Consider the following 25,564-nt stretch of genomic DNA (forward strand, 5'->3'; position numbering starts at 1 on the left):
TACAACACCCCCAAACACCGCGCCCTTCAGCTCGTCCAGTCACCGAGCCACTGTACCCACCGACGCCATGCCACAGCACCCACGGACGCCGGCCTACAGCATCCACAGACTGCAACTAGGCAGCTGCTGACCCAGCTGCCCACCACTCTCACTCTCCTCCTACAGATGGACACAGATGAACTCCGCCACGACGTGACAGACTCTCCGCATCATCACGCCCTGATGTGAAACCTTTCAGCTCCCCCGATCTGACCAGCACTCCGCTCACCCTAACATGTCACCTGCACTCCTCCTCCTCGTACTCCTCTCCTCCATTCCCAAAATCGCCTCCCTCTACTCCCCCAAAACAGCTTGACTTTGCTCCCTAACTTCTTCCTTCTCCCCACTACGGCTCTCACCACCTCCTCCTGATACTCCACTCTCCCGCCGACCCACACGCCACCACTAACAGATCCACACGCTCCTGCACATCCCGTTCCCATGCCACCTTCCTCACCCTTCTCCTTACCGCCGGGGACATCTCCCCGAACCCTGGCCCCCCACTTCCCCTCTAGGCACCCTCCTGCTCCCGCCAGCCGCTGCAACCCCCTCAACCTTATACCCGTCCCCCTCCTCCCCACATCCACCCCTCCTCTCTCGGTTGCACTCCTGAACGCCTGTTCGGTTTGCAACAAGCTCACCGCCATCCATGACCTCTTTGTCTCCCACTCCCTCAACCTCCTAGCGGTCATCGAAACCTGGATCCAAGCCACTGACTCCACCCTCCCCTGCAGCACTCACCTATGGAGGCCTCATCTGGACCCACTCACCCAGACCGAGTGGTCGCAGAGGTGGTGGGGTCGGCATGCTCCTGTCACCGCTGAGCACCTTCCAGGTCCTCCCTAACCCCCCCTCCATATCCTTCTCCTCCTTCGAGGCTCACTGCATCCAGCTCTTCTCTCCCACCCCTCTGAGGATTGCAGTAATCTATCAGCCTCCTGGACCCGTATCCCTCTTCTTGGACGACTTTGCCGCCTGGTTCCCTTCTTCCTCTCCTCTGAGCTACCGACCATCATCCTCGGGGATTTCAACATCCCCATCAACGTCAACAACCCGGCTACTTCCCAACTCCTCCTCCTAACCTCCTCTTTTGCACTCACACAGTGCACACAGTCCTCCACCCACACTGATGAGAACACCCTGGACCTAGTTTTCTCCCACCTCTGTACCCTCCACAACTTCACTAACACCCCCTTCCCTCTCTCTGACCACCACCTCCTCACGTTCTCCATCTCCCCCTCCTCTAACTCCCCCCCCAAAGCGTCAAACCATCACCAGCCGTAACCTTACAACCTGAACCCCCGGCCCCTCTCCACTCGGCAGCTGACCATCTGTACGACAGTATCCTTCCACTGTCATGCCCTGACTTGGCCACTACTGCGTACAAGGACTCACTGTCAGCTGCCCTAGACTCCCTGGCACCCCTAACCACACGTAACATCAGACCCCGACCGCTGCAACCCTGGCAGAATGACCATACAAACGACGCAGTTGCGCGCTGGAACGATTATGGCGCAAAACCAGATCTCTTCGAGCGTTCTCCCTCTACAAATCCGCCTTCCTCACCTACACCTCCTCCCTCCATGCCGCCAAGCAAGCCTACCTCATAACCCTCATCAACACCCTCTCCTCCAATCCTCGCCGGCTCTTCTCCACTTTCAACTCCCTGCTCTCTCCCCCCCACCTCCACTCAGTACCTCACTCACCGCCCACGAGATTGCCAATCATTTCCAAAACAAGATTGACGCAATCCATAAGGACATTGTCAATTCACAATCTACCTCTCCACCTAGCCTCCCTCCCTCCATCACCCCCTCAACTCTCTCCTCCTCTGACCTCGCAACCACACTGCTCCCAACCACACCTAACGTCCCGCACACTATAACCTCCCCAACACTCCGCTCCTTCAGCCCTGTTACCACTGAGGAGGTCACTAAGGTCTTCACTGAAGCCCGCCTCACCACTTGCCCCCTGGACCCTATCCCCTCACAACTCCTCCGGTCACCCCCCTCCTCCATCATTAGCTCCCTCAACCACATCTTCAATCTCTCCCTTTCTACTGGCGCATTCCCCTCCCCCCTAAAGCACGCACACATCACCCCCATACTCAAAAAAGCCTCCGTGGACCCCACTGACCTGAACAATCTTAGACCCATCTCCCTGCTGCCATTTACTTCCAAGCTCCTTGAGCGCTTAGTCTACAATCGCCTAAGCGCCCACCTCACTGACAACCTCCTTGATCCACTACAGTCTGGCTTCCGTCCCCTACACTCCACTGAAACCGCCCTACTTACAATCACTAACGACCTGCTAACCGCCAAAGCTAATGGCCACCACTCTGTCCTCCTACTCTTCGACCTCTCCGTGGCCTTCGACACAGTTGACCACCCCCTCCTCCTTACTAAACTACACTCCCTTGGCATCAGGGACTCTGCTCTCTCCTGGTTCTCCTCTTACCTATCCCAATGCTCCTTCAGCGTTACCTATAACGCTGCCACCTCCCCCTCTCTCCCCCTCTCTGTTGGGGTCCCCCAAGGCTCTGTCCTCGGACCCCTTCTCTTCTCCATCTACACCTCCTCCCTTGGCAAACTGATACACTCCTACGGCTTCAACTATCACCTCTATGCCGATGACACACAAATTTACCTCTCCACCCCTCACTGTCCGTCCGCATTGCCCACCTCCTAAATGACATATCAGACTGGATGTCGCTCAATTTCCTCAAGTTAAACCTTTCCAAAAGCGAGCTCCTAGTTTCCCCCCAGCCCGCGCACCTCCCCCCCATCCTCTCCATCACGACTAGCAACGCCACCATCAATCCCACCCCACACGCCAAAGTCCTGGGTGTCACCCTGGACTCAAACCTTTCCTTCCAACCTCATGTCCAATCACTATCAAATTCATGCAGGCTCCACCGCCGCAACATCTCCAAGATACGTATGTTCCTCACCCCAGACACCACTAAACAACTCGTACACTCCCTTATTATCTCACGCCTGGACTACCGCAACTCCCTTCTTACTGGCCTACCCAAGCACATGCTATCCCCGCTCCAGACTATCCTGAACTCAGCGGCTAGACTCATCCACCTCACCAACGCTCCACTTCTGCCACCCCCCTCTGCCAATCCCTTCACTGGCTCCCGAATGCCCAACGCATCAAATTCAAATTACTAACTCTGACATACAAAGCTATTCATAACGCTGCCCTAAACTACCTCACTGACCTGATACCCAAATACCACACTACCGTGCCCTTCGCTCCTCACAAGACCTCCTACTCTCTAGCTCCCTGGTCTCCTCCTCCCACGCCCGACTGCAAGACTTCTCCATCCTCTGGAACTCCATACCCCAATCCATCAGACTGTCACCTACCCTCCTCACCTTTAGGCGCACCCTGAAAACCCATCTCTTCAGGGAAGTCTACCCCACCCACACCTAACAGCCGTTCTCCTCCACTCCTCCTACCACTCCATCCCCCACAGCCACTTCCTCCTGTACCTCTACTCCCTCCCTCCTAAATTTTAAGCTCGAAAGAGCAGGGCCCTTGAACTCCTCGGGTATTGTATTGTTACTGTATTGTCTCGTGTACTGTCCCCCCACTCTAATGTACAGCGCTGAGCAAACCCTTTGGCGCTATATAAACTGTATAATAATAATAATAATATAAAGGTGAATAAAGCACCTGGACCGGATGGCATACACCCACGGGTCCTTAAAGAATTGAGCTCTGTCATTTCAAAGCCATTGTTTCTAATTTTTAGGGACTTTTTAATGACTGGCATAGTACCACTGGATTGGCGTAAGGCCAATGTGGTGCCAATATTTAAAAGGGGTGAAAAATTTTACCAAGTAATTATAGACCTGTTAGCTTAGCTTCTATAGTTGGGAAGATACTGATGAGTTTAATAAAAGACCACATAGATGAGTTCTTGCTGGAAAAATATATTTTAAAGCAACAGACAGCATGGATTCATGAAAGACAGAAGTTGCCAAACAAATCTGATTTCTTTTTATGAGGGGGTGAGCAAAACCTTGGACAGAGGGGTGGCAGCGGGCGTAGTATACTTGGATTTTGCAGAAGTGTTTGACACAGTTCCCCCTCACACGGCTAATGTGTAAGGTAAAGTCTACAGGCTTGGAAAAATCCATATGTAAATGGATGGAAAACTGGCTAAAAGATCATATTCAAAGAGTAGTGGTTAATGATTCATACTTTGAATGGTCTAGGGTTGTCATTGGTGTACCCCAGGGTTCAGTGTTGGGACCCTTACTTTTTAATATATTTATAAACGATATAGGGTCTGGGATTAAAAATCCCATTTCAGTCTTTGCAGATGACAGCAAGCTGTGCAGTGGAATAACATCCTTACAGGATGTCATCAATTTACAAGCCGACCTCAATGCACTGTTTAATTGGGCAACTATGTGGCAAATGAGGTTTAATGTTGATAAATGTAAGGTTATGCACTTGGGGGCTAAGAGTATGCATGCATCATACATACTAGGGGGAGTACAACTGGGGGAATCAATGGTTCTGGTAGATCACAAGCTTAATAATGGCATGCAATGCCAAGCTGCGGTTTCTAAAGCGAGCAAAATACTCTCTTGTATTAAAAGAGGTATAGACTCCAGAGAGAGAGATATAATTTTGCACCTGTACAAATTAGTAAAACCTCATCTGGAATATGCAGTTCAGTTTTATTTTTTTATTTCAGGTACTTATATAGCGCCGTCAATTTACGCAGCGCTTTACACATACATATTTTATACATTCACATCAGTCCCTAACCCTCAAGGGGTGTACAATCTAAGGTCCCTAATTTACATTCATAAATACACATATTAGGGACAATTTAGACAGGATCCAATTAACCTACTAGCATGTCTTTGGAGTATGGGAGGAAACCGGATTATCCAGAGGAAACCCACGCAGGCACGGGGAGAACATGCAAACTCCAGGCAGGTAGTGCCGTGGCTGGGATTAAAACCAACGACCCTAGTACTGCCAGGCGGAAGTGCTAACCATTGTGCTGCCTCAGTTTTGGGCACCAATTCACAAAAAGAACATTGGGAAACTGGAGAAAGTACAGAGAAGGGCAACCAAACTGATACGAGGCATGTAGGAGATCAGCTATGAGGAAAGATTAGAGGAATTGAATTTATTCTCTCTTGAGAAGAGGAGATTAAGGGGGGATATGATCAACATGTATAAATACATCAGTGGTTCATATAGTGAACTCGGTGTAGAGCTATTCACCCTGAGGTCATCACAGAGGACAAGAGGGCACTCTTTACGTCTGGAGGAAAAGAAATTTAATCTCTAAACATGGAAAGGTTTCTTCACAGTGAGAGCTGTGAAAATGTGGAATAGACTCCCTCAAGAGATGATTCTGGTCAGCTCAGTGGATTGCTTCATGCTTTTCTGGGTTTTTTTGCCTTCCTCTGGATCAGCTGTGGGTATAGGATTATAACCTTTTTTTTTTATGGTTGAACTGGATGGACTTTTGTCTTTTTTCAGCCAGACTATGTAATTAGTCCTTCCCCAGTTTATTAATTTATCATGTATGTACTGTAGATTTGTCAATTAGTTCCTTACTAAGCATAATTATTTGCATCAGTTATGAGAAGTTATTATGTATCAGAGAATGAGTGATCAGGCTGTCATGGAGATATGCTATTTAAAAATGGTAATTCATGACTGGGTAGCCTTGTTGAAGTCAGCTAGGCAATGCTTAGTTATGTAATCCTGTCCAAAACAGAGCTCCTGGTCTTCTCCCCACCCCGTGCTCCCCCCCATCCTTTCCATCAATACTAACAATGCCACCATCACTCCCACCCCACATGCCAAAGTCCTGGGTATCACCCTGGACTCACACCTCTCCTTCCTACCCCACGTCCAATTGCTATCAAGATCATGCAGGCTCCACCTCCAAGATACGTACATTCCTCACTCCAGACACTACTAAACAACTCGTACACTACCTCATCATCTCACGCCTGGACTATTGCAACTCCCTTCTCACTGGCCTACCCAAACGAACGCTATCCCCACTCTAGTCGATCCTGAACTCAGCGGCGAGACTCATCCACCTCACCAACCGCTCCACATCCGCCACCCCCCTCTGCCAATCCCTTCACTGGCTCCCGATTGCCCAGCGCATCAAATTCAAACTGCTAACCCTGACCTACAAAGCCATTCACAACGCCGCCCCAAACTACATTACCGACCTGATACCTAAATACTACCCTACCCGTGCCCTTCGCTCCTCACAGGACCTCCTACTCTCTAGCTCCCTGGTCTCCTCCTCCCACGCCCGATTGCAGGATTTCTCCAGGACTTCCCCCATCCTCGGAAATTCCCTACCCCAATCCATCAGACTGTCACCTACCCTCATCACCTTCAGGCTCACCCTGAAGACCCACCTCTTCAGGGAAGTCTACCCCACCCTCACCTAACAGCTGACCTCCTCCACTCCTCTCACCACTTCATTCCCCACAGCCATTTCCTCCTGTACCACTTTCCCCTCCCTCCTAGATTGTAAGCTCGAAAGAGCAGGGCCCTTGAACCCCTCGTGTATTGTATTGTTTCTGTCTTGTCTCATGTTCTGTCCCCCTTGCTATTGTACAGCGCTGAGCAAACCCTTTGGCGCTATATAAATACTGTATAATAATAACAATCATCTACTGATAGGTGAAAAGCCACAGAAACTAACCAAGAAATGAGTGGGATCTTTTTTGGAATTTGACTGTGTTTTGTATACTGCTAGCATGCACTACGATCATGTGATCATTATATACTCTGTACCCAACACACTCCTGACCCCACACTCTGTACAAAACACACCCTGCACTATATGTAGAATAGATCCCTGACCCTTGCGCTTTGTACATAACCCCGGCATCAGACTTGAGGTAAGAAATTACTCTTCACGTGTGAAAAAGAATACATAGATAAAAAGTGCCAAGATTCTCAGTGAGGCATAAAAGGTATATTTATTTATATTTTTACAGTGACATGTGCATTATTACTTGTATACACTAACCTATTTTCATACCACCTCTGGCTGACACAGGGAAACCAGATCACAAGACCAGACCGGAGTGAGCACCAACAACGGATTGGCCAGAGGAGACTGTGGGTGATGTCACTGCTCCCAGGCATTCTGGCCATTGTTGAGTGCCCTCTTCTCTCCCCTGCAGCCAGCATTGGAGGACACAGGGGATATCACATGACCAGGCCGTAGCAGATTTAAACTAGGCAAGTATATACATCTTTCTTACACAGATTAGTGAGCATAAGGATTAGGAGGTGAGAGGGAGCATTTCTAAGATTAGTTGGTTTACCCTGCAATTCTACTTTAACTAAAAAGAACACGTTAATGCCTGTCTTAGTTTGCAATATAGGGATATAATGGGGTAAGCAACGTTTAAACCCAACAATAAAACCAGTAAATCTCACCTTCATATAATATCTTTTATACAATTTATACAATTACAGTTAGGTGCATATATTTTTGGACACAGGCACAATTTTAGTTTTTTCAGGTATTTACCAAAACATATTCAAGCTATAGTTATATAATGGATATGGGATGAAAGTGCACACTCTCAGATTTAATTTGAGGGTATATACAGTTGCAAGAAAAAGTATGTGAACCCCTTGGGATTATGTGGAGTTTTGCATGAATTGGGCATAAAATGTGCTCTGAATGTCATCTAAGTCACAACAATAGAAGAACACAGTCTGCTGAACATAATACTACACAAACATTAGATGTTGCCATGGTTCAGTTGCACATAACATGTAAACATTAACAGTGCAGGGAGGAAAAAGTATGTGAGGCCTTGGCTTAATGACTTCTCCCAGAGCTAATTGGAGCCAGGAGTGAGCCAACCTTGACTCCAATCAGTGTGATGATATTGGATATTTTGCTGACAGCTTTCCTGCCCTTAAAAAACACACACTTGTTTTGGGTTTACTGGTTTCAAGAATGAATGTCTACAAATTGAGAAAGTTTAGCACTGTTGCTACTCTCCCTAGGCGTGGTTGTCCTGTAAAAATGACTGCAAAAACACAGCGCAGAATGCTGCATGAGGTAATGAAGAATCCCAGCGTGTCAGCTAAAGACCTACAGAAATCTCTGGCACATGCTAACATTTTTGTTGACACATCTACAATAAGGAAAACATTAAACAAGAATGGAGTACATGGGGAGGACACCACGGAGGAAGCCATTGCTGTCCAAAAAGAATATTGCAGCACGTTTAAAATTTGCAAAAGAGCACCTGGATGTTCCACAGCACTACTGGCAAAATATACTGTGGACAGATGAAACCAAGATTGAGTTGTTTGGGAAGAACACACAACACTATGTGTGGAGAAAAAAAGGCACAGCACACCAACATCAAAACCTCATCCCCACTGTAAAACATGGCGGAGGGAGCATCATGGTTTGGGGCTGCTTTGCTGCCTCAGGGCCTGGACGGATTGTTGTCATTGATGGGAAAATGAATTCCAGAGTTTATCAAGACATTTTGCAGGAAAACGTACGACCATCTGTCCGCCAACTGAAGCTCCGCAGAGGATGGGTGATGCAACAGGACAATGACCCAAAGCATACAAGTAATTCAACAAAACAATGGCTGCAACAGCACAGAATACGCCTTCTGGAGTGGTCCAGTCAGAGTCCTGACCTCAACTCGATTGAAATTTTTTTTTTGCTCCGCATACTCCTACCTTTCCTCTAATGCAGGTCCAATGTTAACATTTATTGATCTGTGACAATAATATAACTTTTTTTTTTTCTCATAGAATTCATTTACATGAAGTTAAAAGTGTTCCATCTTGACAATATAGTAAACATACTGTGTTCTTAAATGCCTTACCTCTGCGTTTTATTATGTGCATTGAAAAAATGTAAGTAATAGGAAAACTATAGTAGACCCCAATTAGTTACTATATAGAAGATTAAGAAGATGTGCTAATTTATTTACCGCTTTAACTAATATGAAGCTTACCTGAGCAGTGAGAAGATCCACAGAAGGAATGTACATTTCTCTATCACTGTTTGTGCTCCTCAAGTGACTTGAAGTTGTAGTTACTGACTCCTTAACTGGACATCCAGTGATCTGGGGAGCACTATATTCCTCCTGCCCATTACAAATAGTTTTATAGGATCAAAGTGTCAATTCAAATTCATAAATACTGGTATAAACAATATATTGGCATAAAAGTCCAATAATCATGAGATATAAAATATAGGATCACCATTGTATCAATCTTATGAAGTGTTGCCAGCACTCACCTCTTCCTGGTCTTTCTGGCTACTGATCTTGATGGAAGACATCTCTTTCTCCAGATCATCAAGGTTGTCAGTACAAGGAAGTGAATCCACTGTAATGCTACACCAGATCCGAGGTCCAAACTGCTCACTCTTATGTGCAAGCCTCCAGTGTGAGGTGTAGGTTCCCTCCAGTGCTGGAGCAACAAATTCCACTGACAGAACACCCACTTGACCAGGCAGCAGAGATGGTACAGGAGCATCTTTTCGGGATGAAGATGCTAATGTCAGATTTCCCCACATGAACTTCAACTGGAAAAGGAGGAAACACAAATGAGCAAGTACCTGACTGACAAGTTATTCCTTGGTATTGTTTTCTCATCATATTCACTAATAGCCACAATAACAGTCTTAGAAGATGCAAAGTAAAACACAGAAAAAAATGCAATTTCTGGTACTGCGATAATTCTCACAGGAACTGAATCTGTGGGACTGCAATAATTCATACAGGAAGTGATGTCATCAGTATCCTCCAAAAATATTAAGAGAGAAAAAAAAGTACTTTACCTTTGTATCCATGTTCCATTTCACATTCCCTGTGTTCCTCATCCTCCAGTGTTTGATGAACCTGGTTCCAGGCTGTAGATGAGTCCCATCAGGTAAATTCTCATCCACAAACACAGCACTAAGTGTAGGGATGAATTGGGTGCAAGGCTCCATGGGAATTCTACAAAGTTAAGATTAAAATAATGGTCAGTTCCTTAAAGATAGTAAACTGACCCCTCCAGCATATTGAGAAAATCCAAGATTGATGTAGTATGCCAGTTTCTACACTTCCTTGCAGTGTGAAAGCTGGCTCACCCATTTAACCCTATCCTTAGTGAACAGAGACTGCCCATCAGAGTAATAGTCAAAAAGGAATATGTGGGAGAATGAATGGGGTGTGGCCTAACGCCGATGTGAGCGGGCATACACAGCTCACTTGGGCTCCTCTATCCTGATCCCTAACCAGCTGTGTCTGCAGTGGAGTGGCCGGAGACTGCCTAAGTGTGAGCGGTGCCTGGGACCTGGAGACGAGGACGGATGCAGGCGGGAGAGTGGTTGCTGGTTCACGTGGGGTCCCAGGCCGTCTTAGTGGTCCTCTTCGTGCGGAAACCTCCTGCTGTCCGGAGATTCGTAACTGACCAGGTGCATGGTGGGAGAAGGACTAGCGGCGAGGTCGGCCCCAGACCAGCTCCGTGGATCCCACGGACAGACTCGCCTCGGCTTTCTTGGGCCCCAGTCACTTCATCTGGGAGGAGATGAGAGAACGGTGGACCGGCAGAGGTGGAGGGAGTGGAGAGGCCGGATAGACTGAAGACCAGTGGAGAGGTGATGTTGATTTGCTTGGAAGGGTGGGCTGTGCAGTGTTAAAAGAGAAGCAGTATACCATCTTAAACTGTGCATAAACAGGAGAAAATGACAAGGAAAAAAGGGAGAAGCGCCAGTGGTTCAGGAGGCCGGTGGTACACAAGCACAACACACAGTAAAAGATAGAAATAAAGAAGTGTCAGCGAAATTAGAACAATTTGCGCATAAAACTGGAAATGTGCAACAAGCTAGACTGTCATCTTCGCCAATAACATCGCCTAATCTGTATGGTGGCTCGCCTAAACTGGCATCAGTGACTGGCACTCAAACTACAATAGGAATACCGGATCAGTTTATATTGGAAGTCTCAGTGATGGAGGAACCATCATTGAGAGAAGTATTGGAGGCAGTGAATGAGTGTAAAGCTACTTCGTCTGACATGACTGACCACTGAACTATATTAAAGAGGGGATGATGTTGTTTAAACATGACCTGCAAAAAGTGCAGTAGCACACTACGGAGTTAGAGAGCAGAGTAAGCAAAGTGAAGGATGTGTTAATACCCATGAAACAACAGCTGGAACTGTTGAAGGGTCAAGTAGACAGACAAAGTGGCAATTTGGAAGACCTGGAGAACCATTGGCAGAAAAACAACGTTTGGGTAATAGGTTTGCCAGAACGCAGTGAAGGGAACAACATGAGAGAATTTCTGGGAAAATGGATACAGAATATTTTTGGAAAAGAAGGACTCTCCCCCTGGTTTGCAATTGAAGGAGCACATAAGGGTTCCTTCAAGAGCTTTACCAGTAGGAGAGACTCCAAGATCAGTGCTCAGGAGACTTTTTTGTTTTAAGGACAGAGAAAAAATATTGAGGAAAGAAAGAGATGAAAGAAAATGTATAATGGTGTAAAAATCTCATTTTTTCCAGATTTCTTTGTGGAGTTACAGAGAAAGAGAGTGAAATTTGTTGATATCAAGAGGCGCCTGGGGCAGTTAAATGTTCAATATGCTATATTGTACCCTGCATGACTGAGAGTTGTGGCAAAAGGGGTAGCTCACTTTTTTGAGACATCAATCGTGGCCGTCTCTTGGTTGGAAAGTAATGAGCAGTCTTTAAAGGCCCAGTAAAGAGCTAGATAGTCACTGATAGAATAAATGAAGAGTACATGAGTATGATTGGACAGACACAGGGTTTTTTTTCTTTTCTTCTTTTAGGAGCAACAGAGTGGAGCTAAGGGATTAGTTAGAGAGTCATAAGTAGTCATAAGTAGTGTGGTATTGACACATGGTTTGTAGAGATAAAAAAAATATTTTTATTCACACAGGTAGAAATTAAAGGTCACTTCCAATTCCCCTGGAGGTGTTTTTTTTCTTTCTTTCTTTTTTTTGGCTGAGGGGAGGGTGGTCAGAGGTAAGCACAGACACATTAAAAATGAAAGAGAAGAAAATAGGTTGGAGGGGAAAAAGTTGGATTCTAAATATGGTCTCACAAAAGAAAGAATATTTTGTAAAAGTAAGTGGTTCACTTATATGGGAATTGGTAAGCACAGGAATGAGAAGAAAGGTGGTAAATTATAATAGTATATTTTTTTCTTTGATCTTCGTTTTGTTTGATGGGTAAAGTAGTGACAATCTGTTCTTGGAACGTGAGGGGGCTGGAAGACCCAACTAAAAAAAATTGCTATGTTCAAGACTGTTTCCACTATTGGGATCTCTGTCCTTTGTTTACATGAAACACACCTGGTCAAGGAAACAGTAACAAGATTAAAAAAGAAGGGGTTCACTCATCAATATCATTCAGTGAGGTACGAGTATTTTAATACATAGATCAGTGCAGTTTTTTTGTAAACGGATAAAAATTGATAATAGTGGATGCTATGTATTTGTGTATTGTGTAGCAGGTATATTATGTATACTGATGAATGTGTATGCCCCCCCCCCTCCATTTAAAATGGACATAATTAAACATATATTAGAATTTATAGTGGATTAGCCAAATATACTAATCTTGGTGGTATGGGATTTTAATATGGTAATGGATGTACAGATGGATAAATTCCCACCGGGAAGGAGAACAGGACAGAGTAATTACACTCTAATACACAGGGTGATAATGGAGTCAGGGTTGAGAGATATTTGGCGAGAACATCATCCAAAGGATCAAACGTTTTCATGCTGTTCAGGCACCTATTTGTCGCTCTCCAGGATAGATTTGGAACTGGGGAATGACAGTATGTTGCCCTTAATAACTGATCTAAGGTATGAGGTTAGAGGTCTATCAGATCATTCTCCGTTGATTTTGACAATTATGTCAGATTATTATTAACAACAAGAATGGAAGGTATGATATGGTTCAAAGCCATTGGCATGGTACCAATAAACATAGGCTGGTCTCCCAGATGGAAACAAGGTGGATATATGAGATGAGAACCTTATCCCTCCTTGGTCACAATGTGGAAGTGGATATAAACTGTTATATAGATAACAGTTAGTGCCTTTATACCTATTTCATTATTTTTAGACATCTTTATATTTCAACCTGGTTTATATCTTAATATTCATTAGGGTCTAGTATGGTTTCTAGGATCAGTACTCTATATGTTTTTATTTGAAGTACTAAGTATTAAGATATTTAATCATATGGATTTCTTATGTATTCTATTATGCAGTGCACAACTCATCATTTTACATATAATTTTTATATTTTCATAGTTTTTATACTTTACTATGTTGTCATTTTAAGTATTTTGTCATGATGCGCATTTTACATGATATATTTAGTGTATACCCACTAAGTAATGATATATATTGATATTACGCTGATTACACTGAACAACCAACGCCCACGCCTGTTTCTATTATACTTTACTTGCCGTTATAATCTTTTATAGGTATTAAACAATTATGATTTATCAATATTTTATATTATTAGCTTAATCCCATTTTACTTACCTAATGAGGTTTAAGGGACTTTTTATTCAAATTATAAATATATATATTTTAAATAGTGTATATTTCAGATTTACTTGATATATGACTCTCCTTATATGGAGGTTTTAGAAAAATGGTGCTGATGGCATCCATGCATGAGCAGTCTTAATTTATTTATGAACATCAAATACACTGTACAAGTAAGCAATTTTTTATAGTAATTGTTTATACTAACTTTTAATGAAATAACCTAGGCATACTTTGGGGTACGCATTCATTGTCGTTACCCTTCATCATAACGTTTTTTAGTTGTTCTTTGATGTTTTTATGTTCCAACAATGACCCATGGGAAAATGGCGCCTGTACCTCTGCATATGCGCATTTTTTGTAAAGTTTGTGTGCCGGTCCACGGAAAATGGCGCCTATGCCCTCGCACATGCGCATTGCATGCCGAATATCGGTGACAATGGTCTCTGTATTCAATGGACCTTTAATAGACGTTGTTGTGCATATTTCATGCTCTCATTTTATGCACATAGGTGGCATGTTCCCTGTATGTGCATTCATGCAATGATCCACAAAAAAATGGCATCCGCTGTTTTTGCGCACGTGCATTTGACATAAATACATGCCAGTCCACGGGAAAATGGCGCCCGAGCTCTCGCGCATGCGCAGTGCATACTGATCATTGGCAAAATGGTGCCTGCTGAATTGATGCAGGCGCCCACACTATAAATAGATCTGCGCTGACGTCCGGCTGCCATGGCGCACACCCCTTATGAGAATGTATGTGTGATACGAAACGTACGTCAAGGAGGAGCCCCTGCAAGCCGTGACGTCACGCCGCCGGATCACGGTGGTCCGGCGGCCACCCATTACTACCAGCTGGTCAGTGTACACCACAGTTTTATGCTGCATTCATTACTTACTGCATCCTTCATGCACGAGGATTGACCTTACCTTAGTACCTAAAAGTGTGTTCTTATTTTAACTTTTAATTTTCAATAAACTAATCCAATTTTTGATCAAACTACTACACCATGGGTACTATTTTCTGCTCCACATCGAGCATTTAATCCCCCAGGACCCCCAGGTGACCATCCCAGGGCCCAGAGGAGAGCTGTATCCAGCAGACCCCATCCGTAGCCAGGCCTTAAAGGGGACCTCTAGAAGTTCCATTATCCACTGAGGAGTTATTCATTCCAGGCTACATCCTACCCAGGGTTGAGGGGACCTCTGTTACATATGATATAAACGCACATTTATATTGCGCCTCTGGTGAGTGTGCAATTTATCTGTTATTCCTGCATGACACAGAATCGTATGTGTCACTGGGATCAATTCAAGTCACCTCCTCTAAGTCTATTTGTGGTTCCATCACCTATATCACTCTTTGGACTTTCAATAGTACTACTTACCATGGATGTCGTGGATGTGTTGTAATTAACCACCTCACAGCCTTTAAGGACACTATTTGTCACCATTTATATACCATTTATACACCTTATTTTACGTAATATTGGTTATTCAGATATCTTTAACCATTTATATGCATTTTAATAGAGATGTTTGTCAACTTTATGATTGTTTATAGGGCTGCATTACATATTTTATGATTTTAGGAAGGTAAACCCCTATTGGTTACAATTAATAACAGCTCGAGGAGCATATGAATAAAGCCCTGGGTGATTTTTTAAAAGACAACAGGGCTTCAGCGCCTTAAAATGTGGTGTGGGATCCACTTAAGGTGTATTGTAGGGGGGTTATAATTCAACAGATCTCTAAAATAAAAAAAACTGCTAGGGATTGGAAACAGACAATTATGAAAGTGGTGGTAGAAGCTGAGAGAATTTATATAGAAGACCCAATTAATGATAATTTGGAGATGGAAGGAAGTGCAACAGATGTATAGTAAAATTTCCTTGTAGTAAAATCTCCTTGACAAGGACTGAAAACAAAAGGTTTTTATAAAACAAAAAGGTATGAAAAAGGTGAAAATACGGGGCGCATGTTGGCCCTCCTAGCAAGGACTCAGGAGGGCATGGTAAATACGGTGACCTCAATTGAGACCGGGACAGAGAGCATCACTATGTGCCCGAATGAGTTTATGGATGCCTTTAAAAATTCTCTCTCAAACAGGGAACAGGGAGATGGAAAAATGTATTCAAGGTTTAGAGATCCCAACCCTGTCAAATGGGGATAGAGATATGTTGGAAGCCCCCATCACGCAGTTTTAACTTCCACCAACCATAAAACTCCAGGCCCAGATGGGTTTCCAACAGAAATATATAAACACTATGGGGAAGTTTTACTTCCAGAACTCTTACAGGTGTTAAATGGAGCGTTTGAGAGGGGAGTATTGCCAACGTCTATGACAGAAGCCACAATTATAATGCTATATAAAGAGGGAAAGGATCCCCTACAGCCCTCATCGTATAGACTAATATTCTTGTTGTGTGCGGATGTTAAGTTGTTGGCAAAAGTGTTAGCCACTAGATTAGGAAAAATAGTATATACAATGGTTCATCCGGTTTATCTCAGGGTGATACACAGCATTGAATATTAGAAGAACATTCTTAAATCTGCAAATTCCAACAGAGGAGGAGGGTTCGAGAGCTATTCTCACCTTAGATGCTGCTAAAGCATTTGATAGTGTGGAGTGGAGTTATCTGTGGCAGGTAATGTGGGTGTTTAAAATTTGGTCCGATGTTCATGAAGTGGGTGTGGTTGCTCTATAATACCCCCAAGGCAAGGGTGAGAATAATGGGTTATAGGAGTATTTTTTACTGGCACAATGGACAAGGCAGGGATGCCATCTACCGCCATTGCTTTTTGCACTGGCTATAGAACCTCTGGCGATTTCCATCAGAGCTGTGAGAGAGGTAAGGGGTTTCTGTAGGGGAGAGGTTGAGGAAAAAAATCTCCTTATTCTCTTGTTCCTGGGGGATACAAGGCATTCACTAACTGTAGTAATGGGTATTATAAAGTCTTTTGGCGCCTTCTCTGGATTATCCATAAATTGAGAAAAATCCAATTTGCTTCCATTGGATGCATGGATAGAGATACTACCCGAGGGTGCTAGGCACCTACAGGTAGTAGAAAGTTTTAGGTACTTAGGAATAAAAGTAACAGCAAACCCTAAAACATATATTTCGAATAACTTAGTGCCCTTGTTATCAAAATTTTAAAAAAGTGTAAGGCATGGCACCAACTTCCTCTCTCAATGTGGTTTGATAAACACGCTATGGATACCCAAACCTTTATATATTTTGCATAACTCACCTGTATGGATTACAGGAAAGCGGTTTAGGGAATTGGTGTAAAAAGAGGGATAGGCCAGAATACGTCTTCGGGTATTGCATCTTCCCAAAGGTAGAGAAGGACCAGCGGTGCCGCATCCTCGGAGATATTTTTTGGCAGCACAATTACAGCACTTGGGAGGCTGTGGACACATATGTTGTTACTTTGTAGACCCCACCTTACTTACATGGAGGCGTTGGAGGAGGAATCCTTAAAGACGGAAAGACTATCTCCAACAATTAAACTGATGCTGAAATTATGGCGAATAATACGAGTGCTATTTTGGTACATAGGGTTGATGGAATACACGCTGATATGGGAAAATAAAAATCTACCGGAGCTTGAAAAACTAGAGAACTTCAATGATTGGAAACAGAAGGGAATTGTGTATTTAGCACAGTTATAAACACCTAGGGGAATTAAAAATTTTGAAGAATTGAGAGAGGAATTTGGGCTTTCGAATAAATGTTTCTATCAATATCTACAGTTGAGACATGCTTTGACAGCTCAGTTTAAGCTAAAGGAAATAGAGTGGAGTGATGCACCTCTGTTAGAGTCCTTAATAAATGCTTCATCTACTAAAGGGTTAATAGCAAAGCTGTATACAAATATACAATTAATGGCCTTGGATAAGGATAAAGAACTATCATATAGAATGGTAAGAAGACGTGGGCAAATTAACAGATGAGCAATGGAAGCACGTTTTAAAAATCAGTGGATTTAGTATCATTATCCCCCTCACAAAAGTTGACACAGATTTTCATTATTCATAGAACATACCATACACCAAGGAAATTGTTTCTGTTTGGGAGGCATTCAGATGAATGTTGTTCCAGGTGTGGGGATCAGGTGGGAAATGTTTTCCATATGATCTGGAGATGTCCCAAATTATATACAGTGGGGCAAAAAAGTATTTAGTCAGCCACCCATTGTGCAAGTTCTCCCACTTAAAAAGATGAGAGAGGCCTGTAATTGGCATCATAGGTAGACCTCAACTATGAGAGACAAAATGAGAAAAAAAATCCAGACAATCACATTGGCTGATTTGGAAAGAATTTATTTGCAAATTATGGTGGAAAATAAGTATTTGGTCAATATCAAAAGTTCATCTCAATAATTTGTTATATATCCTTTGTTGGCAATGACAGAGGTCAAATGATGCCAATTACAGGCCTCTCTCATCTTTTTAAGTGGGAAAACTTGCTCAATTGGTGGCTGACTAAATACTTTTTTGCCCCACTGTAGATATTGGGAAAAGGTGATTGAAATAACAGGATGGGTGGTTGGTTTAACGTTAAGAGATGGAAACCAAGTTGTGTATACTGGGGATCATGGGAAACTATGGAATGTCACATTTTGTGCAACTGGCAGTGCAGAGATGTCTATATGTAGCCAGAAAACTGATTGCCCAGAGGTGGATATCCTTGGTACCCCCTAGCTGTGAAGACTGGTTAAAATTGGTGGATAGAACAATAATTAGGGAAAAAAACAATATATGAAAGGAGGGGTTATGTAGGAAGTATGAAGAGATATGGAGATCATGGAATGTATCCCCTAGTTTGGTGTAAAGATTAAGTTAGAGATAATTTATGAAAAGTTATAATGATGTATGCTATGCATTGATGTCTTTGAGAGTGGCAGTGGGTGGAAAAGGGTCGGGTTTAGAAAATGTAAATCTGTAAAGTTTGATGTACTCTATACTCTTTTAATGAAAGAAATTATTAATACAAATGATTAGACATTATTCAGAAAAGGAAAATTGGGAAATGGGTATCTACCTATGACAGTGGAAGTCTCTACAGGTTAGTCATTTTTTAGTAAAGGATAAGTTCCCCTTTTAACAAAAAAGAATAAATGCACATTTTGTGAACGTAAAAAAATATGCATTTATTATTTTTTGTTTGTGGAGCCTCTAAAGCATTGCACAAGCCATTAGCAGATTAGTGGTGGCATGCAGGTCTCCCCCTGACCTGTCAGTATATCTGCTTGCTCGTATATCCCATACAGGCAAGCAGATACTTACTGACAGGAAGGCTCAATGAAATAACACGGCACTGTGAAGCGCTGTGGCAGTTCATTGAAAACTACAAGTCGACAGCTGCAAAGGCTGCCAGGACTTGTAGTTTTCCCATTCACAGAAAACTGTGTATTAGTGACACCGCCAAGCGGGTGGAGCACCGCTTGGTGCATTTTTTAAAAAATTGTGACAGCTAGCAGGGAGGAGAAGATTCCCTGATAGCTGTCACAATGGAGATTGGGGTGGGTGCAGGGGCCGAACATGTTACGAAAGGTGAACTTATCCTTTAAAGCAGGGGTCTCCAAACTTTCTAAATAAAGGGCCAGTTTACTGTTCTTCAGATTTTAGGGGGGCCAGACTGTAGCCACTGTAAGTAGAAAATGTCATTAGTTGGAGTAAACAACACCACACCTTTGGTGTCAGTAAGAGGAATTGTGCCCCATCGTTGGTGTAACTTGGAGGAATTGTGCCCCATCATTAGTGTCATTGGAAGGAACTGTGTCCCATCATTGGTGTCATTTGGAGGAATTGTGCCCCTTTGTTGCTGTCGTTAGGGGAAAATATGCCCCATTGTTGGTGTCAGAGGATCAAATATTGACCCAAGGGCCGCATAAAAGTAGGCAAAGGGTCGCATTTGGCACCCGAGCAACGGTTCAGAGACCACTGCTTTAAAGTATAACTAAAAACAAAACTTTTTTTTCTTTTAGTTTTGGATAGAGTGGAGGTGGATTAGAACACCTGTCAGTTTGTACTGGTGTCGGTGCCACCTTTAGGGAGATTCACCATCTCTATTTATCATGTTTACCATTACTATTGACCCTCTCCATTTGTACTATTTACCGTTATCATTGAAAGTAAAGGAAAATCCTTTAAAATCCCAAGAATCACTTGGTTCTTTTGTCTATATAAGATTACTGTGGTAAAATGTTAACACATTATTTCGGGTCTCTGCCCTTTCTAGACCATAACTACCATTACTTTTATTTCTGTTTTTTCTACTTTATGGACAATCTATTGATAACTGTGACATCTTTACTTGGCTTCAATTTTCTCCCAACAGAGGTCCTTGTGAGATACTATTAGCAAAGACAGCACGTATTTTAGTTTGCCAGCAACACAAATCTGAAATCTCAGTTTTGGAAAGAGATTAATATGATCAATTTCAGTATTAGTAAAGTTATTCTCCTCTAATCAGGAAATATATCTCTATATAATTAAGTTCTTACACAAGAGGACTACTTGGTGAGTTCTCTGCTGGTGAGTTTGAGGATTCTAAGGAATGCCAACGATGAAACCTACGATGGAGTTTTAGTTGCTTCTCCAACTCCTTCATTTCTGCTTTACGTTGTCTTTTTTCTGCTCGCAGACGTTGCTTTTCTGCTTTCATGAATGTCTTGTTCATTTGTTTCTGTAATCTGTGACAGAAAATAAATTAATGGTGACTGCACGTGAACACAACTGCAAAGCTAAGCCAGTTACAAGACAAGCATGACATACCTGACGTGAACCATGGAGAAGGTAAGAGATGGATGTGGGTCTTCTGCACTAGGTTCCAATGGTCTCCTCATTTTCAAAAACAAGTGGTTGGGTTCATGATCACATCCACCAGCCTCACATGATTCACAGATGCTGAATGATGGGCAAGTGCTGTTAGGGAGTAAAGGTACCTTTAATACTTTTTTTAAACTTGAAGAAAACGAATCCATTATGTAGATGTAAGCAGAAATCTATACAATTGCAATTGTAAGGTGTGGACGTTAACCACTTGACCATCGGGATTGTTTTACCCCTTCATGGTCAGTCCATATTTCCACTTGACTGGCAACTGAGCACTCATGCAACACTGTACCCAAATTAAAATTTATATAATTTTTTCCAACAAATAGAGCTTTCTTTTGGTGGTATTAGATCACCACTGGGATTTTAATTTTGTATTATATACTTGAAAAAAGATAGATCATTTGGAAAAAAAAACCCAATTTTTTCTACTTTCTGTTATAAATTTAGGCCAAAATATATACTGCTACATGTCTTTGGTAAAGAAAATCCCAATAAATGTATATTAATTGGTTTGTGTGAAAGTTACAGCATCTACAAATGATGGAATATGTACTGGAAATCAGCTATGATGCTAAACTGGTAATGCTAGTGGTCAGTGATTTATAGTGGGACTTGATAGTGTGGGCGCAAATCTAGCGATACACTGATGAGATATAATACTAAACACTGTCACTATACTAATGACACTGGCTGGAAAGGGGTTAACATCATGAGGCAATCTAAGGGTTAACAGTGTGCCTAAAACTGTAATGTGTGTAATATGTGCTGCTTTTACTTACATATCAGGTTGTTTTTTCTCTATGCTTTGCAGGGAGAAAAAAAAAACAGATTGCTGATCTGTGTACAGAGCCCTCTGTTGTTTGCAAACACAGGGCTCTGTGCTGTGATTGGCTACAGCTGATCAACAGGTTTGGGCCTTAAATCATTGGATGGATATGCTGACAAAATCCCACTGTAGCCAGTGACAGGGCAGGTTTGCAGCAGGCATGTGCATGTGCGTTCCAAATGTGAACCGATCTGCCCATGCCACCAACCCACAGTAAATGGACTGACTGGGATGGAAACTGGTTAAAGCACTTGGAGATACATTGCTACTTTTAGGATATTGGTGACTGTAGTGTTCTGAGTCACATGATCGCTGTGATAGCCTCTGATTGGCTATCACAGTGATCAGTCACTGTACAGCCCGCCCTTGTTTTTTTTTTTCTCTCTGAATGGAGAAGAGAGATACATAATTAAAAATAAAATAAAGAAAAAATACCTAGATCAAGATTTGATATAGTTCAGTGCCAGGGTTAGTGTTTGGGTCAAGGTCAAAGGTCAGTATTTATTTTTATATATTTTTTTACCCACCTCCTGTCCGGCCGTTGTATATAAAAACGGCCTGACGGTGGCAGTGCAGGGTCAGGTGGCCGTTTAGAAACGGCCTCCCTGCCCCCTGATTGTGCGCGCTCCCTGGGAGCACGCAGCACCGCGATCCGGTGCCCGCTGTGTCCTCCGTACACAGTGGAACACCTCTCTGCAAGGTCCCGATCATATGATCACTGATTGGCCAATCACATGCAGAGTAGTAAGCAAGATGTCACTTCTGACATCATTGCTTACTACGTGTGAAATCTGTGAACGATCACAGAGGTCACATGGTACAGGGCCATTCACAACAGCCTTGTACCATGTGACAAGCTGTGACCAATCACAGCTTCCACAGTAGCTCTCAATGGCTGCAACAATGCAGCCAGAGAGAAGGAGAAATGATTGCTTTTACAGCCCTTATGGGTGTAAAAGCAATCAGTGTAAAAAAAACAAAACAAAAAAAACAAATCTTCATCACCATGACATGAAGCTGGTAACACTGTACTGCTAGGGTGACAGTATGTTAAAAAAAAACCCCATAAATAATATAAAAAATTAAAATTTTACAAAAAATGTTTAAAAATTATAATTTTTGGTTATAAACTAATTTGGGTTATTTTTTTTACTAAAAAGATAACAGAATACATTTTGGCCAAGATTTATGATGAAATATTATTTATTTGCAAAATTTTATAAGAAAAACACTTTTTTTCAAAATTTTTGGACATTTTCATTTACATAGCAAAAAAAATAAAAATTCCAGTAGTGAATAAATACCACCAAAATAAAGCTTTATCGGTCTCAAAAAAAATGCTAAAAAATTCATATGGGTACAGTGTTGCATGACCGCGCAATTGTCATTCAAAGTGTGATAGCACTGAAACTTGAAAATTGGCCTGGACAGGAAGTGGGTAAAAGTGTCTGGACTAGAAGTGGTTAAATTGGTATCAGCGTCAGTCAGTGTGTTTAGGTAAAAAAAACAAAAACAAAAAACCAAAATGTGCACTACTGTTTCTGGGCTGTAGTACGGGTACAAACAACAAATAACATACACATATATGGTATCGCTGCGATTGTCAACAGCTGGAAAATGTATTTTGGGTTGTTCTTTGGTGGTAGGTTATGGTAGTAACAAGAAACACACAGCTAAATTAAAAAAATTATTTTTGTTTACTATTTTGGGCCAGTTTTCTTTTGATAAAAAAAAAAAAATCAGGAGATATCCATTATCGTTTACCACCAATTTGTTCTGAAAAAAGCAAGGTATAATTCACCTGGATATACAAAGTAGTTGTGATGATATGTACGGTTTTACTAGCACATGTCAAAGTTTCAAAATTGTGCTTAGGCGTTAAGATTTGTTTTACCCTTTGGCATGAAGGGGTTAAACCAGTAATAAACGACCTGCTAACCGCCAAAGCTAACGGCCACTATTCAGTGCTCCTTCTCCTTGACCTCTCTGCAGCTTTCGACACAGTTGACCACCCCTTCCTCAAAAAACTACACTCCCTTGGCCTCAGAGACTCCGCTCTCTCTCCTGGCTCTCGTCCTACCTATCACAACGCTCCTTCAGCGTTACCTATAATGCTACCACCTCCCCCTCACTCCCCCTCTCTGTTGGGGTCCCTCAAGGCTCTGTCCTCGAGCCCCTTCTCTTCTCCATCTACACCTCCTCCCTTGGCCAACTCATACACTCTCACAGCTTCAACTACCACCTCTATGCCGACGACACGCAAATCTCGCGACCCCTCGCCTCACCCCCTCAGTCTCCACCCGAATTACAAGCCTACTGAACGACATATCAGATTGGATGTCGCTCCACTTCCTTAAACTGAACCTCTCCAAAACTGAGCTCCTAGTCTTCCCCCCAGCCCGCACACCACCCCCTACTGACTTCTCCATCACGTCCAACAATGCCACCATCAGGCCCGCCCCGCAGGCCAGAGTACTTGGTGTCATTCTTGACTCCAATCTATCCTTCCAGCCCCAAGTCCAATCACTAACAAACTCATGGAGACTCCACCTCCGCAACTTTGCCAAAATACGCATTTTTCTAACCCCAGAAACTACTAAGCAGCTCATCCACTCCCTCATCATATCACGACTCGATTACTGCAACTCCCTCCTCACTGGCCTGCCTCGCCACAGGCTATCCCCGCTTCAGTCGATCCTGAATATGGCAGCCAGACTCATCCACCTTACCAGCCGCTCCGTTTCTGCCACCCCCCTCTGCCAATCCCTCCACTGGCTTCTGATTGCCCAACGGATCAAACTCAAAATCCTAACACTGATGTACAAAGCTGTCCATCATACTGCCCCAAACTACATCACCGACCTAATATCCAAATATCAGCCAAAACGCACTCTCCGCTCCTCACAAGACCTCCTTCTCTCTAGTTCCCTGGTCTCCTCCTCCCATGCCCGCCTCCAGGACTTCTCCAGGGCATCACCCATCCTCTGGAACTCCCTACCCCAATCCATCAGACTATCACCTACTCTCCTCTCCTTTAGGCGCACCCTGAAAACCCATGTATTGTCTCCCATTGTAATGTACAGCGCTGAGCGAACTGTTGATGCTTTATAAATACTGTATAATAAAATAATAATAATAAACCTATAAACTAAAATTTAATATAGTGCAGCTCACCATTTCTTAGATTTGACAGCTGCATTCATTTCCTTTTAAGGCTTAAAGTGTAGGTATCTTCACAAAATAAGTTTAAAGATTTTCAAGATAATAGGAGTAGAATAGAAATACTTGAAATACAATGTATGTAATAAATTATTTTACAATTAGACCTTAGATAACATTTAATTCTAAGAGGGGAAAAATGGTAATTCTGTAGAGGACTGTACAAACTGTTGACACTATATAAATCCTGGATAATAATTCAGATATAAAACAGATAGCAAACAGTACGAATGCAAAAAAATATATTAGTGCTGCTTCCCATTTGTTTATCAATGGAAGCATTGAGTGCACATATATCTGATTGTTGTCATTTTCATTAAAATCTCAGGTTTATTAAGCTGGGTTCCATTGGGGAAATTAACGTTTACATCCTGTCCTGGAGATGCAACAGGAAGTGAGAGGAAATATCTCCAAAGTCAAGGGAATTCCTTTTGAATATAGTTGTCACCAGAACAGGTATTCTCTTTAGAAGATTTTCTCGCATCTTTTGTTGACAATAACATTTTTTATTTCCCAGAAATTTTCTGTCAGTGACAACTATCACCATGACTATTAGAAAGGGCAAATCAAACCAGTGGAGCAAAAGGCAGGAATAAAAACTTGACAGAGGTTCTAACCCTTCCCATCTAAACTAAAATAGATTCACACACACACACACACACACACACACACACACACACACGCGCGCGCACACACACGCGCGCGCACACACACGCGCGCGCACACACACGAGGAACTGAATGTATTCTCTTTTGAGAAGAAGAGATTAAGGGGGATATGATCAATATGTATAAATACATCAGTGGTTCATATAATGAACTCGGTGTAGAGCTGTTCACCCTGAGGTCATCACAGAGGACAAGGGGGCACTCTTTACGTCTGGAGGAAAAGAAATTTAATCTCCAAACACGGAAAGGTTTCTTCACAGTGAGAGCTGTGAAAATGTGGAATGGACTCCCTTAGGAGTTGGTTCTGGCCAGCTCAGTGGATTGCTTTAAAAAAGGCCTGGATTCTTTCTTAGATACACAGAAAATAACTG

The 25,564-nt window shown here is 42.8% G+C and overlaps 1 protein-coding gene across 1 annotated transcript in view; it reads right to left on the reverse strand.

Annotated features, from left to right (window-relative positions):
* NBR1 (NBR1 autophagy cargo receptor) overlaps nt 1-25,564 on the reverse strand; it is a 254,021-nt gene that overhangs the window by 66,387 nt on the left and 162,070 nt on the right. Inside the window, exons 9-13 of the mRNA XM_089690227.1 lie at nt 20,418-20,567; nt 20,147-20,335; nt 9,890-10,049; nt 9,347-9,634; nt 9,060-9,191 (exon numbers count right to left, since the gene is read on the reverse strand). Coding sequence (XP_089546353.1) covers nt 9,060-9,191; nt 9,347-9,634; nt 9,890-10,049; nt 20,147-20,335; nt 20,418-20,567 — 919 coding nt within the window. The remainder of the gene's footprint in view (nt 1-9,059; nt 9,192-9,346; nt 9,635-9,889; nt 10,050-20,146; nt 20,336-20,417; nt 20,568-25,564) is intronic.

The sequence above is a fragment of the Staurois parvus genome, unplaced genomic scaffold (genome assembly GCF_062004578.1).
Source record: "Staurois parvus isolate SC_StPar_1 unplaced genomic scaffold, SC_StPar_1.0 ptg000524l, whole genome shotgun sequence".
Taxonomy (NCBI): Eukaryota; Metazoa; Chordata; class Amphibia; order Anura; family Ranidae; genus Staurois; species Staurois parvus.